The sequence below is a fragment of the Plasmopara halstedii genome (genome assembly GCF_900000015.1).
Source record: "Plasmopara halstedii genome assembly, contig: Scaffold_2386, whole genome shotgun sequence".
NCBI classification, from domain to species: domain Eukaryota; phylum Oomycota; class Peronosporomycetes; order Peronosporales; family Peronosporaceae; genus Plasmopara; species Plasmopara halstedii.
The window spans coordinates 198,698-216,574 of NW_020189293.1; the positions used below are offsets into that span (position 1 = coordinate 198,698).

The 17,877-nt window shown below is 43.9% G+C and overlaps 3 protein-coding genes across 3 annotated transcripts; 2 read left to right on the forward strand and 1 right to left on the reverse strand.

Annotated features, from left to right (window-relative positions):
- Positions 1–11,735: 11,735 nt before the first annotated feature.
- PHALS_03499 (cathepsin h) lies at positions 11,736–13,010 on the forward strand (the record flags this gene model as incomplete). The annotated part of the gene is made up of 3 exons (XM_024717717.1): positions 11,736–12,548; positions 12,615–12,749; positions 12,837–13,010. 3 exons carry the CDS (start codon positions 11,736–11,738, stop codon positions 13,008–13,010), a joined length of 1,122 nt encoding a protein of 373 aa, XP_024583188.1.
- A 560-nt stretch (positions 13,011–13,570) lies between these two features.
- Positions 13,571–14,785, forward strand: PHALS_03500 (cation diffusion facilitator family; the record flags this gene model as incomplete). Its single annotated transcript, XM_024717718.1, has 1 exon — positions 13,571–14,785. One exon carries the CDS (start codon positions 13,571–13,573, stop codon positions 14,783–14,785), a length of 1,215 nt encoding a protein of 404 aa, XP_024583189.1.
- Positions 14,786–17,168: 2,383 nt separating this feature from the next.
- Positions 17,169–17,747, reverse strand: PHALS_03501 (uncharacterized protein; the record flags this gene model as incomplete). The annotated part of the gene is made up of 1 exon (XM_024717719.1): positions 17,169–17,747. The coding sequence occupies one exon, from the start codon at positions 17,745–17,747 to the stop codon at positions 17,169–17,171; it is 579 nt and encodes a 192-aa protein (XP_024583190.1).
- Between the last annotated feature and the right edge of the window lie 130 nt (positions 17,748–17,877).

The window sequence follows — 17,877 nt, forward strand, 5'->3', positions numbered from 1 at the left end:
GAAGAAGGTAGCCTGGCAGTGTGACAAAGAGTCATAGCCAACGAATTTTCAGCCATCCATCGAGTTACCGTATGTGCTGAGTACGGTACTAGTCACAGTAAAGTGTCTTTTTCAGTAGGTAACTTATAGTAATGTTTTTGGTGTCTGGAAAATATATATTGACATTGTCCCAGTTTGTTATACCAATTCATAGCTACCACGTTAGGTGGTAACAATGCTGGCAGATAAATTGCTTTACACTGCTGCATCGTCTGGACAGTAGTGCAAAGCAAAATTTTGAAAAGCATTTTTTTTAATTTCTGGTAAAAATTGTTTATTTTGGTCTTGCTAAAATGCATTTGTTTTATAAAAGCGGAACAATGTCAGTTTTAGGGAAAATCATACTCTTATTATTTATCTTCGTTTCTCAGAGTCAACAGGATTAAATAAAGACGAAATACGTATCGTGTATTGGTGTCGACACATCACATTCTTGTAAAAATTGCACCTCGGATACAAGCCAAAAAATAACGAAGGATCATCATGATTCGTACCGGTGCGGATGAGGGTGATAAGACTTCTGGGGGTTAAGATTCGTGGGAGACGAACCCCACGCTGTGCATAATAAAATTGTAGATAGCAAAACACTAGCACTCACAGTGAGGCGACTATTGTAATAGTCCTGCCCCTTGGGGGTAGAGCCAGAAACAATCCCTTTGTATTTGAAAAAATTCGAGTACAGCCACTACTTCGGCCATGTTCCAGACGGAGCAGCACAGCGACTCATAAGCTACGACGCCGTGCGCATTTACGCATTACCAATATAAAAAGTGCTACATGTGAAATAATTTAGCGAATGCTCGCTCTGCTAAACGACGCATATCGTGTACGTTTAAGAACTTGTCTACCTGTCGAGTAGACAGGATATAGCGGAATTAGCCCAGGAGTTGCGAGCTCTCATCGCCGTCGAAAATACAATGAGCGTTGCATTAAATGCGAGTACATAATTGGCTACAAGGGCCGATTAGAGTACGAGAGATGAAAACTTTGCAGGCGTGCAAAAACGACAAATCCCGTCGTGCGGTAAAGTAAGGAAAGATACTTGAACTGCCAAGCAGCACCGTGATACTCTCAAATATCGAGGCTGCTGACTGATAAATTAGTTGCGGGAAATATTCGAGCTGCTAAATGTGGACTAATGGAAGGCTCTACGTACATCGTAGAGGTCAATGCTGCTGGAACCCACCTTTAAATCTCTTTAAATGAGGTGGGGCTCGCTGTCCAGGGTGCTGGGGTATCAACAGCAACGTCTCAAACGTTTAAAATTTGAAGAACGACGGGCGAATATGCACGACACGTATCGAACGTGTAGTATAATACGTGAAGTCACGAAGATGCTGAATACTATAACTATTCCCGTGCGCGATTTGCGCAATTTAAACTTTCATCTTTGCCGGGCGTCTTTCGACGGGGACACTACTTATAGTGTCCATGGTTTGTTTAGAGCATTCTGTAAGATTCGAGATCCTTGGCGGCGTGGAGCGCTATTCGGCTTTAAAGCTGAACTCGATATACGATCTTATCCTAGTAGAGGGTGACTTTGATACCATGGGTCATGAAGGTACCAATACCCCATAACTCTAGGTGTCTTGCACCAATCTCCTCGTGAGGTTTTGGTGAGTCATGCACCCACTTCTTGGCGTGAGCTTAAAACTGCGACTTGTTCGGTGCCAAGAATATAATATTCAAAATTATCAGCAACGAATTTGCGAATTGGTTTTAGCTAACCTTAAAACATAAGAAGGGGTAATAGTATCTCGCGTCTCTTAAGTGTATCATTGATAAGCCAGCTCTAATCGGCGGTATGTCGTGGTTGTCAAAATTGTACATCTGTCTGGACCGATGGCTCAGCTGTTACTAGTTTTCTTAAGACGAAATACAAGTGCCTCGAACTCAGATAATTTTTCCGTGGCAACAAGTCTAAGCAACTAAGTGTCACGGTTCCGAAGCAAGAATTGGTGAAGAAAATTTCGGCTAGTCGCAATCGGAAGAGTGCGGCCCTGGTGTTTCTATTGCTTATATAAGAGATTATTCGGGGCAGATATAAGCGCGGCACGCAAACTTGCACTTGAAAGGGAGACTTGATAGGAATACTGTTAAATCGCATCGGAATCATATAAGGTGTGTGGTTTTTAAAACTCCATGTTAAACCATTAAAGCTCCTTAAACGGAATATGTATGAAACCGACTCATTCAGAAGTAAAGCCGATAAATTAGACAAATAATATTACACTAAGCTTAAGTCCAGGGTGACCAAAGTAGGTTCTTAGAAATGAGCCATTATTATGTACTTATCAGAACATAATATGTGCTCTTGAGTGATGGCATTCATGTACTAATCTATACATGAATGCCATCACTCTTTACTGCTTAGTACTGAGGAAATTTGCCACATCCTCCAATTATGTCTCACGTGCATACGAGATCAGTTGTACTATAAGACCTTTGTGATTTGTCCCCAAAATGCATGTTGACGAGGATGCGTCTGATTCGCTTTCATGTGATAGCTAGGTATGGCCCATAAGATCATTCCCTGCTGAAAGTCAGAAGTTCATTGCGTACTTACACTGACCGTTCGTAGTAGTTCACTTTTCATTTGGCAAAAAAGCGACCAAGCGATCAAGTGAAGCAGGACAAACAGCGAAATCAGAAGCAGTAACGACGTTTCCGACGTTCGCAATAAGTGCGAAAAAACGGTTCTAAACGAAGTTGTTTTCTCCTTTGTGCAAGATGTCCGGCAGCGACGATCCTGACCATTCCATCACAGCAATGCTCGAGTCGTGATAGACGTTTGTCCGGGTCAATATTGAACACTTTGTCGTGCGTTTGCTAAAGAACTTAGAAGCGCAAAGATCCTGAATCGAATCGTTCTAGCGCTCTCGCGAGCATATTCGTAGCTGCAAATCACGTCAGGAACATCATGCTTAAGAGACTCTCGAGGTTTTCAGTGTCAGATTCAATTGGATAGATAAACTGCTGTACTCTATGAAAGCGTTGACGGCTCAAGTCTCTTCCCCTGGTCGATCCTCGTGAGTAAGTACTAACTGGGCGATCCAACAACGCTTTTCCCCAGGATGAATCAGAAGGGATGGGGCTGATTGCAAAAACGATCTGTGGATTTGAAAGTGGAAAAGCGCTCATCGTGCTTAGGTGAAGTTTTTTATGCGGAACTATGAGACCGGTGAAATAGCCTCGAAGATCAAATGAAGAAGCATATGCCGAAGATTGATTTGCTCTTTGATAGTCTAGTCCATCATCCGAAAAATTGACTCTTGGTTTGTCCAGAGAATTAAGAAGGTTCATGCAAGACTTGAGTGAACTCAGCAGCTCGTGATGCGTAACCCTCAAAAATTCACTGAGTCAAACTTAACTCTGTGACGCCAATTAGGTTCGACTGTGGAGACCTTTCCAGCTTATGACCTGACACTCTAGAATGGAATAATGGCTAATGTATCGTGTAAGTGATCTGTGGAGATATGCGTAGATTTGTTCAACGCAAACTTTGCGCGTTGGAGAAACTCATTCCACTCTTCGAAAGACATCGCGTGGCATTGCAACACGTCTTCCAGGACGCGATTCACTCGTTTCCATCTGACTGCCTGTTCTGAGCGTGCTACTGCTGACGTGAATGGGCTCGTATCCAAATTATCACGCAGAGCACGCCAAAGAAACTTTGGACGTGAACAAAGGGACACAACTTCCAAAGGTAGACTATATAGGCGGAGCTTTACGTCTAAAAAGATGTCCCAGTCATTTTTGTTGAGATCTTGTACGAGACCACACCAACTTGATAAATAGGTCCACAAACATTAGATTTTCACTCGTGCAATGTTTGTCAGTTGAGGGTTCAGATACTAAATCCGACACTTGTAACAGTCGAGTGACGCGCTTGTCTTGATACCAATCATTTGGACTCGGCTTGCTTGATGTCGAACTTTTCTTGCATCGCACGTTTGATGAATGCGTCGAATGTCGTAAGGTACTTTCAGAGTAATTAATTCTGGATCGGCCCAGCCTCAAACTCGCCATGAATCTTACAGTTTGCGTTATAACTTCAATCGACCTGTCAACGATGCTCGATCTCAAGCAGCGTCGCACAGTGCGAAGAAGTGTGGATTGTTATGACCTGAACATAGCTTCAAAAACTTGTCACGGGCAATAACCTCACTTTGTGATGGCTCAAGCGCCCACAATAGCTCGATCTTAACGCCTTTAAAGCTAGGAATGCTGTCAAGATCGCTTAACGCCTACCATAAACCCAGTCCTTTGGACGACCTGCAAGATTAGATATTGCGAACAACACATGCTGTCGAAGTTGTTTTGCAGTGACTGCCGCATCCAACCCGACAAACCGTCATGAATGAGGCTAAATCTCTCCAACACGATACAAAGACACATTCAGCTTCCGAGGCATCGCTCTGTCAGAAGAGACAGGCATTGCAATCTGCTTCCGAGATTTCATTATCTTAAGATGAATTTATCTGACGAGCTGCGTTCTTCTGACTATTCAAGGAAAGCAACTGCAGTATGCTGACCGCAGCAGCTTCTTCAGTGACTCCTCGTATCTATTCAAAATTGATTACTCATCTGAAGACAGTTTAGGAAACATCTCATATGTTAGCATCTCGGTTTGCGGTACTGATTAACCGAGTAGTACTCCAACTCTCTCTTTGTCACTCGAATAAAGATAAGTGTATGACTTGGACAGAAACGTGCGACGTGCTTAATAATCTCATCGTCGAACCGGGAGTGAGTGTCGCTGGAAATACCGCTCGAAATGCTGCCAGGTGCAAGAGGGCGCTGCTCTCAACTGTCCCTGATACACTCCTCATAAGCTTGTGCGACGAGGAAGCGAATCCCGAATGGAAAATAAAGGACAGTCCAGACATGAAAGGAGGAAACCGACATTAGGGCTTAAATGCAAAAATAGCAAATATCCAAGATTTTAATGTACGAAACTTGAACTCTGAAAAGCTTAAGCTTAAATTATCGTCGAAAGTCCCCGGCACATTTGACCGGCTCACGCTACCCAAATCAAAAGACAGAGACACGTCGGCCTTGCCAAGAGTGAATAATCCCAAGTACAAACTAGCAATTTTTATCACACAGAATATTTGCGACATTATAGAAGAAGTCGCATATACAGTATACTGTAAGTCTTTGCTAATTTTTTGTGTTGAATTTCCGCGATGCACCGAGAGGGAAACTATATGTATCTTTATGTGATGGCTATGTGAAGCCCATTAGATTATCCCCCATTATACCGTAGCTCGTTGAGTCAGGTCTAGCGTTCTGGTAACAAGCTATATTTTGTCGAGAGCTCCATGGCGGAATACCAGGATACTCGCCGCTTTATGTTCCGGGCGCGGATTGCGAAATTTATGAGTTTGAGAGGCTTGGGCAGAGTATGTCGTCCTTTTTCACTGATCTTTGACGGTCATTTTTTAACGAGTACGATAAAATCAAGAAGATACTCAAAAACAACATATGACCAGTCTCATAACAAACCATTCCTTTCGTCGAGAATAGCATTAACGCAAGGACCGCGCATTTTGAATGCAATCATATAGCCACGTGAGCACTGACGCGGAATAGGCTTGTAATCGTAGGAATTATGAGCTACAGGTGGTGGGGCGAAACAACAAAACGCAGATTATGCTTACCGAGAATTTTTTTTCGTGCCAATTTTTACGAAGTCAAATTCGAATGTGCGGCACTCTGCAGTCTAAGCTTTGCAGTGGATTTAATGATTATCCACCAATTAATAGCATTCGACAAATTACATTTTTGTTTTACAATCAACCTACAAAAGCGCAGGTACTGGTGATGTCGACAAGACATCGGGACAGAGATACTCGTCCGACACGTGGGCTGAAAGCCTTTTAAAAATAAAAAATGCAAAAAAGTACTAAAATACTTTAAAAGCTCTTGATGGTGGCTCTGGGCAATGTAAATGCGAACAATTTGAGTCAAGGAAACCTCTGTGGAAAGTTTACACCACTCCTTCTCTGTCAGTAATGTCATTCATGTGTTTCCAAGATGCAAATGCGTTCATAAATAGTGTATCGTAGCACTCACTCAGTGTAAAGATCGATCCATGTATCGATTAGTAATTTCGTTGACTCAGCCATATCCTGTGACACGTGAACTGTCCGAAAGAGTGAAGCTCATTGGTTTCGTGGCGAGATACCTTGCTCAACTGCATACAGTAGGACTGGGATCGCCCATATTGTTGTAAGTCTCCCTCTTTTCTTCAGGTGAATATTTGTTGAATCGAAAGTAATTTCTCTATCCTGTGTATAAGAAACCGTAAAACAGTAAAGTCACCGAGTTGGAACAATCACAATCGGAGAGGATGCTAGCGTTGCGAGTGTCAAATTGACACTCGCGAAGCACAAAATTTAAGAGTGAAATGGCTACTGGCAAAGATACTTTGAAGAATAATTATACTTTGCTATATTAGTGTGACGTAATGGTACGGAGATACCTGCCACGCAAAAATCAAAGAGTATATCACAAGATTGACCCGTTTCTTGGGGCTTAATTTGCATGAGCCTTACCTAGAAAACAATGTTATTCATATACGATTATTTACATGCAAAAACGATAGTGTTGGGTGAGTGAGTCTTCCCTCATTTTATTGATTTTCCACACCTGAAGTGATAAACACAAGTGGCAAATCATGGAGGCTTTGATATAGCAGCTTTCGCAACCATTGCGGATCAACGCCGATTTCTGGGGAGGATGTGCTTTAGAAGGTCATTTCTGGTTGTACAATGACTAGTGCTTTTGACTAGCTGATGTATCATCTGCTAATCAAAGACAGCGGTTTATTTAACTGTTGTGAGTACTCGGCGCAGCATGCTCTGAGAGTGGCTTCTTTTTGCCGCACAGACCGTTTGCGCATCAGCGACGGTCAATGGTATGGTGATGCAGCTGCATTACAGCTACACACATTCTTATTTGACCATAATTGTGCAGAGCAAGGGGGGTTCGGGGAGAGGAGTCACATTAAATACTTGCTCGAAAATCTTGGGCGAGCGAGTTTATTTGTAAATTTGAAAGCGGAATAAGTACGCATCATGACACACGACAGTACGTACCAAGTTTAAGCATAAAAATGAAATAAAGAATTGTATTTCCCAAAAGCTGCTCACCTGCAGCTTTGTTACTTTATATTACGGAGTTGTGAACTCGCAACATTTGTTTGTTTGCGTCCAGAGCTCGAGCTTGGGTAAGCTATACTCTCAAAATATCAAAAAAACGCAGCACCTGCATAACATGTGTTGGCTTGACATATACCCACTACGCTCCCGCTCTGACGGATAATTGGCAAAAGCGCCTTATCGCAGATCGAACAACATCTTCACCATCTCTAGGGCTGACATACCTACCCTTTTCTATGGAGTATCGAAACGGTTTGAATTGCACGGAGTGCCTGAGGGCCTACAACTGCATGGCTCACAGAGTGCATTTTGAACTTGAATTCATCTAAGTTTTGGTCACACCCTGAAATTATCAGAGAGCTAAAATTACTTCGCTATAATTGAAAGGAACTAGGAGAGTCAGCAGTGGTATGTCGTCTTTTGCCGGCGCTGTTGATGTATATGGAATGGCCCATCTCCAAGTGGAACCGGGGTGGATCGGTGGATTTACCGGGCTTTGAATTTGGGCTGTAATCAGTATTATTGGAGTGAATGATGACTTTACTTTGGGAGCTCATATCCCACTTCACCACAATTGACCTGGTGCTATGAACAGTTATGACCTAACACACCCTCAGTCTTTATCGCCCTTGACTAGGCTCCGTTAGGAAAGGTACGGGGAACGTAGTCTGCAAGCGTCATTCATTGCAGTATATAGAATATATATATGATTTCATGTAATATAACATATATCTCAAATTTTGGTAGACTAATGCTACAGATTCTTTTTTTATAATGAGAATAGCATTAAAAAATTGTTGCTCAAAAATCTCTCAATTTCACTTCTGATCGAAGCGTGAAAACGCATCCTATGCGCGTCTGAAAGTACAGTCTTGTAATTTCAAAGCATTATCTTTATGAGATTCACGACAACCATATTGTAAAATGAGTAGAGCGGGCATCGCAAATTCGCAAAGGTACTGGGCCTTGAAGGTTCGTATTGAAGAAGCATATTTGAATTTCGTGATTGAATATCTCCAACTCTACTAGTGTGATGGTGCTTGAAAAGAAATGATACGTAAAGCACGTGGTTCCTTACATCACACGGCTTATTATTTAAGATTGTTTAACCTTATATAATGTACAGGATGTAGCATAAATTATAACTACGTTTGTTCAACCTCGAAAATCCATACCTTAATTTAGCGACAAGTATTAGGTACCTGAGATAAATGCGATCCGGCCACTTAGGTACAGTTTAAGTTTCCAGAGTGACGCAAAGTTGCGCTAAATCCTGATGTGAACGGCTGTATCGAATTTGTGGGGGGGGTGCATGCAAAATAACACAGCATTTGTTGTGATCGTCGATGTTGAAGGCTGACGGAGCTCACAAATGGATTATCAATTGGCATACTGAGTTGTCAGCAATATTAAGTGACAGAACTGCAAATCGTTCACAAGCAGGTGGAAAAATTCGTATGGTATGAAACTCCAAACTAAGCTTCAGAAAGCTAACGCATTCACTGCATCAATATATATTGCTTCTAACATTTGAATACATACTCATAATGGCATTTTAAGCCGTACTTACCTAATGTAAACAACCACTTTATTTTCACTTCAGCAAATACGCCGATCACTTGTACGAAGGTGACTCGAACAACTATTTATAAATACCAGCATATGCATTTTGATGGAGGTTGGACCGTGCTTACCGAGCATCGTGCCGCATCTCTTCCCAGGCTGTCACCCAAGATGCCTCATGCAGCACTCTGTACTTGTGGTTATCATTGCGAGTCAACGCAGCGCGCTGTAAGTCATTTGAGTCAGCTAATAACCACTACAAGCATTCGGGTATGGCAGAGCGGTACAGGCCGGCTTTGCTACAGCAACATGTGAGCTCGCAAACTCTTCGCATTCCAACCACTTCAAGCAGCGCGACACGAGTTGTGTCTAAGCCGTAGTATGTACGTATAGACTCGTAAATTCGCGGCGTATCCATCGTAATATGCAACCGATCATAATCGAGACCACGGGAAACGCATCTGCCATCACCCATAAAGCCGGCTTGCATCATACGATGAAGTTATATGCGGCAGAGCAGTATAATCGTCTTGCCTTCTTCGCAAGATATGTGGAAAAGACGTGATTTGTATAAAAAACGACTTCAAGTCAAGCAGTTGCAACCTGAACTTGACGCGAATATGCTTCACTGCAAGTAACTGAGAAGGGTTTACCTCTCCACAGCTTCTCCTAGGCCAAATCGCTCGGAGTTGTTACCGCCCTGGGCGGTATATCCTTACTTCTCATTACATGTTGAGAATAATCATATACCTGGTTCAGGGCCAGCCGATCTTGCTGGTCTGCAGCACATCTTTTCTAGGAACAGAAGCTTGCCACAGAATCGTGGTTGCAGTCAGTAAATGATAAGCATGTAAAAGTCGCCGCTTGCCGTCAGCCTACCGAGCACTTACAATCAACGCTGAAAGCGAAGAATTATACTTAAGTTGCTGAGCATGAGAGAAAGCGTCAATGATATCACGCTGCTCCTCTCACTGACATGCGACGCAATGTTTGATACCGGGAACAAGTCAATCAGAGGTAACACGCGCAGTAAATTTATCGCAACCACGTCGTGATTTCATGTCAGATTTATCAATGACAAATTCATCCACGACGGATGACAAGCACAGCTCCTTCTCTGGTGCCAACTCTACAATCTCGGTAAACTCACCCCTTCCAATTCTTCGCACATACCCTTAATTAGTGATCATGTCAACTCTTTAAGAGCTCCCCCAAAGACATTGAGGGAAGACTGAGAGGGTTTGGGCTACCCCTGTCACTCCACTCATGAGTAGATACCGTTTCTACTGACCCGTAGAGTTTTTATGGCTTCGTACGTTGGCGCGGCACACAGTCGCGCAGATGTAGTAGTATCATCACATCGTGGCAATAATAGGTCATCTTCTCATATTTTGGGCTTGACCCTTTGAATCGTGACATAGAGCCGTCCATCAAAACGTCCGACAACTATGACACAATCTGCGATAGGCAGGGAGACAACAGCTCACAACTGCGCGCTTTACCGTCGCACAAGCGATAGGCGACCACGACATACAGTCTCCAATCCCGTCTCATCATAGTACGTGTTATATAAACGCTTGTTTTTATTTCATCCTGAGATTTCGGCTCAATGCGACATCAACGGTCCAAACTCCGCTCGAGACATCTAGCGATTTCATTGCTATCAATTTCGAAGAATCCCATGTTTTGCTCGAAAGTTATCACAACTTTGTCCCCGCGCCAAAAAGCTTGTCGGCTTTCTAATAGAAAAAACCATAAGCTCCAACAGAAGCAAACTGAGTGTCGATAGTCTTTTATTCAGTGAACCGATGATTTGTGGCGTTTCAGCCATGTCATACCTAGAATGAGATCGCATCTTCAATCTAGGTTCCCAACTAGACAATATTCCGCAATATCAACCACCTCAAGCTCCACTTGATGGTCCAGAAAATTCGTCCCTTTACCAGTCCCCGTCACAGGACACACAAAGATCGTACCCATATTTGGCATCTGCAATACCTCGTGCGTCGTGCGTTTACATGCCACGCTCCTAAATCTATCAGGACTTTCCACTATTTTACAGCCCTGAAAGTTGATTTAACTACCAGCTCCCTGAAATATGAGTCCCACCTCACACAGAAAGAGTCGATTCTTTAAGGGCAGCATTCCATTAACAATGACCTTGATGAGGTTGAAAGATACCAGCCTAAGTCGGCTTGTGTGTACAGGGACTTGACTGTTTTTGCGAGGCTTTGATGCCCGCCCTAGTGTGGGAGGCCAAAATTTCATACTTTTTAGTCTGGAGCGAAGGGGGCACGCAAGGTGCAGATGTTCTTTGCTATTACTGACGCAACATCTCCGGGTTCCAAGGAGCTGCTATGCAACTAACCATCTCGCTATTCCTTCTCAGCTGGAATGAGGTCCATCGCCTCTCGCGTACTCGTAAATCTCACATTCCCAGACCGCATTCTTCTTCGCAGCACGGAAGTTGTTCTCCATTATCAATGCGACGTCCATTTCTCCCTTGAAGATATATGGTGAACGCGGAACGTCTCCGTGTGCGAGCTGCAACCATGTGAATAACCTCCATAAAGATTAATGATATCCAGTACTACAGCAATAAAACTTGATTTGGACTTAGTCCGCCAGTTCTCACATCCCTTGACGAGTAGACTAGCGCTTCAAGCCGCCTGAACGCCTGATAAATACTACCTCTGTAGGTCCAAATTGTTCTACTTTAGAGACTACTCTTTTGCCAATGTATATTACGTTGGTGCCCATTCGCGCTCGCGAGCGATTGTCTTGTCAGGATATAAATGTATCAAAATTAACTTAGTTTCTTAAATTTGATAATTACCTTTATACCAATATGCCTCACCCTAATCTGTTATATACTACTACTACTTTGTAGCTCTAGAAGTAACATTACTGCAAAAGACTTTAGATATTAAAATTACTATATCTTGTTGAAGATTCTTCTGATTGAAAATGACGCCCCCCTTCGTACTCCTTGCTGGCCTCGTTTCCGTTGCTGCTACCGACCTCCATCATCACTCTGACCGATATGAATTGTCACTCATCGGCCAAGAAGCATCATGTCATGGCTTCACGACCAAGGACAGATGTGTGGAAAATCACTGTGCTTGGTGCATCTGCGCAGCTGTGCCGTCATCATGCTACACACCAGCAGAGGCGGATCAGCTTCCTCCCGCTATATTTCAGTGCAGCAAAGAGCAAAAGATTCAGTTATGGAACCTAACGACGGTTCCATCAACGTCGGCAGCACTCATTACGCTCTTTGAAGCGTGGAAAGACCAACACGGCAAGAGTTATGACTCTCCGATTCAGAACGAGCTTCGTCGTGGAATTTTCGAAATCAATGCGCGTTCCGTTGCAGAACACAACAGCAACGAAAACAAGAGCTTTGATATGGAGCTAAATGAGTTTGCGGACATTACGTGGGACGAATTCCAGAGCTGGTACTTGGGCGCTCCACAACAGTGTTCGGCTACAGAGTCGAGTAACGTCTTGTATGGTGAAGTCCCAGAGCAAAAAGACTGGAGAAAGGATGGAACAGTGTCTCCTGTAAAGAATCAAGGCAAATGCGGCTCGTGCTGGACATTTTCCACGACGGGATGTTTGGAAAGCCACTTAAAGCTTAAGCATGGCGAGTTCACGATCCTATCCGAGCAAAATTTGCTAGATTGTGCCCAAAACTTCGATAATCATGGATGCAGTGGCGGTTTGCCATCACACGCATTCGAGTTTATTAAGTATAACGGCGGACTGGACACGGAAAAGGTACCATGCGTAGTATAATCTATTTGGTATCGTGCACTTGATGATTTTTGACTTTGCTCGTGATAGACGTACCCATATGAAGCAAAAGAGGGCAAATGCAAGTTTAACACGTACCATGTTGGTGTACAAGTGGACCAAATAGTGAACATCACAGCTCAAAACGAGAAGGAGTTGAAGAATGCGGTTGGCTCTATTGGCCCAGTGAGTATCGCGTTTCAGGTTGTGTCAGACTTTCGCTTTTACAAGTCTGGTGTTTATGAATCGACCAAATGTCAATCGGGTGAAAAGGATGTAAACCACGCTGTTCTGGCTGTGGGCTATGGTGTAGAGGATGGCAAAAATCACTGGATTGTCAAAAATAGTTGGGGCACCAAGTGGGGCATGAAAGGTTTTTTTCAGATTGCGCGTGGCAGCAATATGTGCGGTGTGGCCGATTGCGCCTCGTATCCCGTTGTGGTGTGAGGTCATTAAGTGTTGTTTAAGCTATCACTGTTGTATTGATTTCTTTTGCTTATCCCACTGTCAATTGACGTCATTTACGATGGACGATAACTGCTCTCGTCAGACAAGGTGATCCCTTTCTGGAATAAAATCAATGACAGACTACTGAAATGATTTAACATTCTCTTGACATTCGTCGCCGTCGGACAAAACTCCGACGGCGTATCGTGTACACTTTGATCATATGATACCTTGATAAAGCAGGGGGGAATGTATCAGATGTTGATGTTGAGCTCAAACTAAAAAAACTTCGCAAGTGTAGATCCTCTGCAGTCAACGACTGAATTGCATTGCACTTATATTGACATTCTTGTAGTAGCGCAGACATAAAATATAGGAATAATTAATACTCTCCACCATTCAAAGTGAGGGTGTGAGCTCTACAACCTAACGACGTGTGGCTCGTGACGTCGTCACAAAATCCATACGTTTTACTTGTAATTCTAATAATATCGTCAGAGCGAGACTTGAGTGGTCCTCACACAAATCAGTCTCATAACGGCTTTCGCCTCCTGGCTCAAATGGCTTGGAACGAATCTAATCGTGCGGATGAAATGACGCCTTTAAAGGGCTCACGACCCCCGCAAGAACGCAGTGGTTCGCGTCGACTTCCACTCACAGAAAGTGCCAAGATTGCTCAGCGAAAGCTACAACTTGCTTGTATCTGCTCCTTGCTTTTCATGTGCGCCGAGATCGTCGGCGGTTTTTTAGCTGGTAGTCTCGCCATCATGACGGATGCTGCCCACTTGCTTTCGGATGTTGCGGGCTTTTGTATCTCGCTGTTTGCTATCTGGATCACTACGTTACCGGCCTCAGGTCGCTTAAGCTTTGGGTTCCAGCGCGCAGAGGTGATTGGCGCAGTAACGAGTGTGTTAGTCATTTGGGTGCTTACGGGAGTGTTAGTCTACGCTGCTGTCGAGCGCTTTATGGAGTGTTTACAGCCTAACCCAAAGGAGCACGTAAACGGCAAGCTTATGTTCATAGTAGCATGCATTGGTCTTGTTGTCAATTTGATTTTGATGCAGATTTTGGGCCATGGACACAGTCACGGCGGTGGCAGTCATGGTCATTCCCACGGAAATTCGAGTCATGGGCATTCGCACGGTACAAAGAGCCATGGCCATTCGCATGGCGAAGCAGGACACGGTCACTCACATGGTCATGGTCATTCACACAGTGGAGATGAACATGGCGTACTTGAAAATGGTCATAGCACAGCTACTGAGTCCAAAAAACAGGTCGTGAACATGAACATTCAAGCTGCTTATATCCACGCACTTGGTGACTTCATCCAGAGTGTCGGTGTGTGTGTCGCTGGTGGCCTTATCTGGTACAAACCCGAGTGGCAAATTGCCGACCCTGTTGCCACGTTCGTCTTCTCTGTGTTAGTACTCGTCACAACGATTGGAATTGTGCGCGAAAGTATTCATGTGCTCATGGAAGGCACACCTGATGGTATTCATGCTGATGAGATTGAGCAAGGTCTACGTCGTTGCTCATCTGTGGTAGCTGTGCATGACTTGCATATTTGGTCGCTTAGTGCCGGTTTACCATCTTTGAGTGTACATCTCGTTTCAGATGACGCAGAGACGGCATTGCATGCAGCTCAACGCTATCTCATGTCTAAGGGTATCACGCATACGACAATTCAAATTGAAAAGACTGCAACGCTCTACCCACGTGACTGTAAATCTGATCTTAAGTGTGGTCAAGATTCTCCACAAAATAGGGACTGAATCACATTTCATCAAAACGATGTGGGGTGAAGACATTGATATGAATTTGATTGCTTTGCAGGGGCCTTCTTTGTCTGGCAAGCAAAGACATTTTTTTCATAAGTAAATACAATACACATCTGATATTTGTCCAAAGCGTAAGAATCTTGTAAATATGAATCGATTTTATTATGGGCAGTTAGTTGATCACATGATTTTAATATGAATGTATTTGTATAGAACCAATCCGAGTGTAAGGGTCATCATTGTTCGTATTCATATTAAATACAATTATCTATCGTTCGACAATTTTCCTTATTATAATTTGTATTTGCGGCATAATTCGCGCTTTTGCCTACAAAGTCAGTGTTAACTTACGAGTGACCTATCTCAGTCCATACAATTTTTCCTGTAGATTATACAGCGGGATCGAATATTCAGTGCTTGCTTGACAAGACAAAAGGCGGGTAATGCTTCGTCAGTTTGTTTGAATTTCAGCTTTTATGGTGTTTTAGTCGTCGTTACGTTCATGAGTTTATATCTAAGCAGCAGCAATACTAAGAACATGACGCTTTCAGTTACTTACCTACCGTAAATAGAACATTCTGGAGGGCCCAGCTGGTATTTACAAGATCTTTGAAAATCAATTTATAATTTTCTAGACCTATGTATTAATATACATAATTTATGAAAAAATCGATACTATTCTTGAGCCGTACCCGTCAACCAAGTCGAGTGCATTGTACTTTGTGCATCCGGCCATGTTGTTCTGGAGAACATCCTTCCCAGGAATCGGCGTCTGTGCCGGAATGGTGGCAGCGTTGAGCTTATTGTAAGCGTGAACGATACGCCACTTGCCGTTCGGCTTCCGGACACAATACGTGGGTGTCGAATGGGGAGAATTACTCCACGATCTATTCAGGCGTCATGCTTCGCACGGAAAAAGGCGCCAATGACGTCACACTGCTCTTTGGGCAGGGGCCATTGGCGTGCTACGCAGTATGTGGTTCCTGGAACCAAGTTAATCTCATGACTCATACCTCGGTCCGGAAGCTGGACCAGCAACTGGTTTTGAGCACCGAGTGCAACGATCTCCATCTTTAACGGCGCCAAGCGCTCCACCTTCGCATGTAACGACGCATTCATCTGCTCAACGGCTAGGAGCCGCTCCGACAGACGGTGATAGTCCTCAACGTGAGGCATTCGGTGCACAACGTGCTCCAAGCTCTTTAAGGACTCCCGCGCAGCGGTATGTGACCCCAGCATGACGCTCAGTTTAGTTTCGATCGCGACGGAACTTATCCTTTCAAGCTCGGAGAGCATCGGGAGTCTCCGGAAGGCGATCGACCTAGTCGTCGTCTACCGTCGACTTTTTTCTGACGAGAATGGTGGTGTTCACTATCACGTGGAATGTCTTTTGGTTTGACGTCGTCGCCATTGTCAATTAACAGCTCTTACTTTAACACGTCTAATGGAGATCTTACTATTACTACAGGCGATCAAAGATACTTGCGGCTTGGTGGTGTTGGGACGTCATTTGCATCAAGCGTGATCGGCAATCGTGATTGCGGCTCTCTGACGATTGGTGGTTCTGCGTTAGACCTGAGTATATTTTCATATGTCTCAGGTATATCTGCTATAACTGCTCAAACTTAAAAGGCTCTGGTTTTTAAATCCCGGTAAGGCCATCACGTGTATCAACTCTGTTTCATCTACAAGCATTACCCGAACACTAACTGCTGGGGGGCAACCAAGTGTTACATCGCTTGGAACTCTCACTAGTATCATTTCTGTTTCAACAACATCGAATAATGTAGTATCAATCTTGAATAGCTCTGCTGCTGCGCAAGCCACTATAAAATTCACAAGCAATCTTTATGCTGGGGAAATTGGAGTCGAGGTGGTTCAGTAAGCAATCCAGATACGATGTATCTCTACCATGATGGAGCTTTTCGAATGTTCATTGAGTTAACTGGAAACGTCGGTATTGGAACTCTGCCATCTTATCAATTGGATTTGGGTGAATCTGGAACTGGTATAAAAACTGGATCGCTAAAATTTAATGGAACTACTTTTGATCAATCATTGTAATTGTCGATTACTCAAAGAGGTGCTGCCGCTTTGAAGGCTGTGGTGCTGAGTTCAACTCTTGATTGTAGTGGAATCAATAGGATGCTCCATCCTAACTGCTTCAACGAGTCGATACGATCAATACCTTTAGATGTTAACTGCTCGAATTAAATCTCAACGGATCGGCAATGACATCTACGATATTGGTATATACTGGCTCTCTCGGAGGTGGATCGTATTCTAACGTTAATCTAATTCATTCGGTTACTAAACCAAGGTAGTAGATGGTGAGAATAGTAAGTTCATTACAATATGCATCAACACAACCATGTCTTCACTGGTTTTCTTGAATCAGCCTCTCTACGAGAGGCAATAAAGTGATCACCACATTGGGCTGAGAGGACCCTTGAGGAGTGCGACCTCGACTAGCGAGGCCTAATAGACGGCGCGAATTGAAAGTCACATTAGTCGGATTGACGATAGGTATAGGATCCATAGGCGGAAGTGGATTTGCTCGATTATTCACCGTGTAGAGCTTGTACTGACGAACATGCAGCGCTGGTGATAGACGAATGCAGAGAATGTATTCGACGCCGGGAAATTGCCTCCACTGATCCGCTTTCCGATCCAAATACGGCCATCCTCGTGAGACGCCCACTTCCACCTTTAATGTGTGATATTCGATCCACGTCATACCACCAGGACGAATGGCACCAATACCAGGAGCAGGACCAAAACTGCAATCGGGCTCGAGCTTTCGAAGTCTCTCAACGTAGCTCGATCCACGCGACACCAAATGATGATCACGGGTACCAGTCGCAAACACCATTTCCACCTTGAACAATTCACAAAAGCCATCATGGACGCCAGATGGGAGTTCGACGATGTAGATTCTACCACCTTCAAATGCCATCGCTCTGGACACCAGTGCTTGATTCTCCGTTTTGACATATCTCTCCCAGTCTTCCAACGAGGCTTCGCACACTTCAAATCCAGGATCCGCGTCATCGCGCTCATCAGAAAGCAAAGTAGCTTCGACTTCC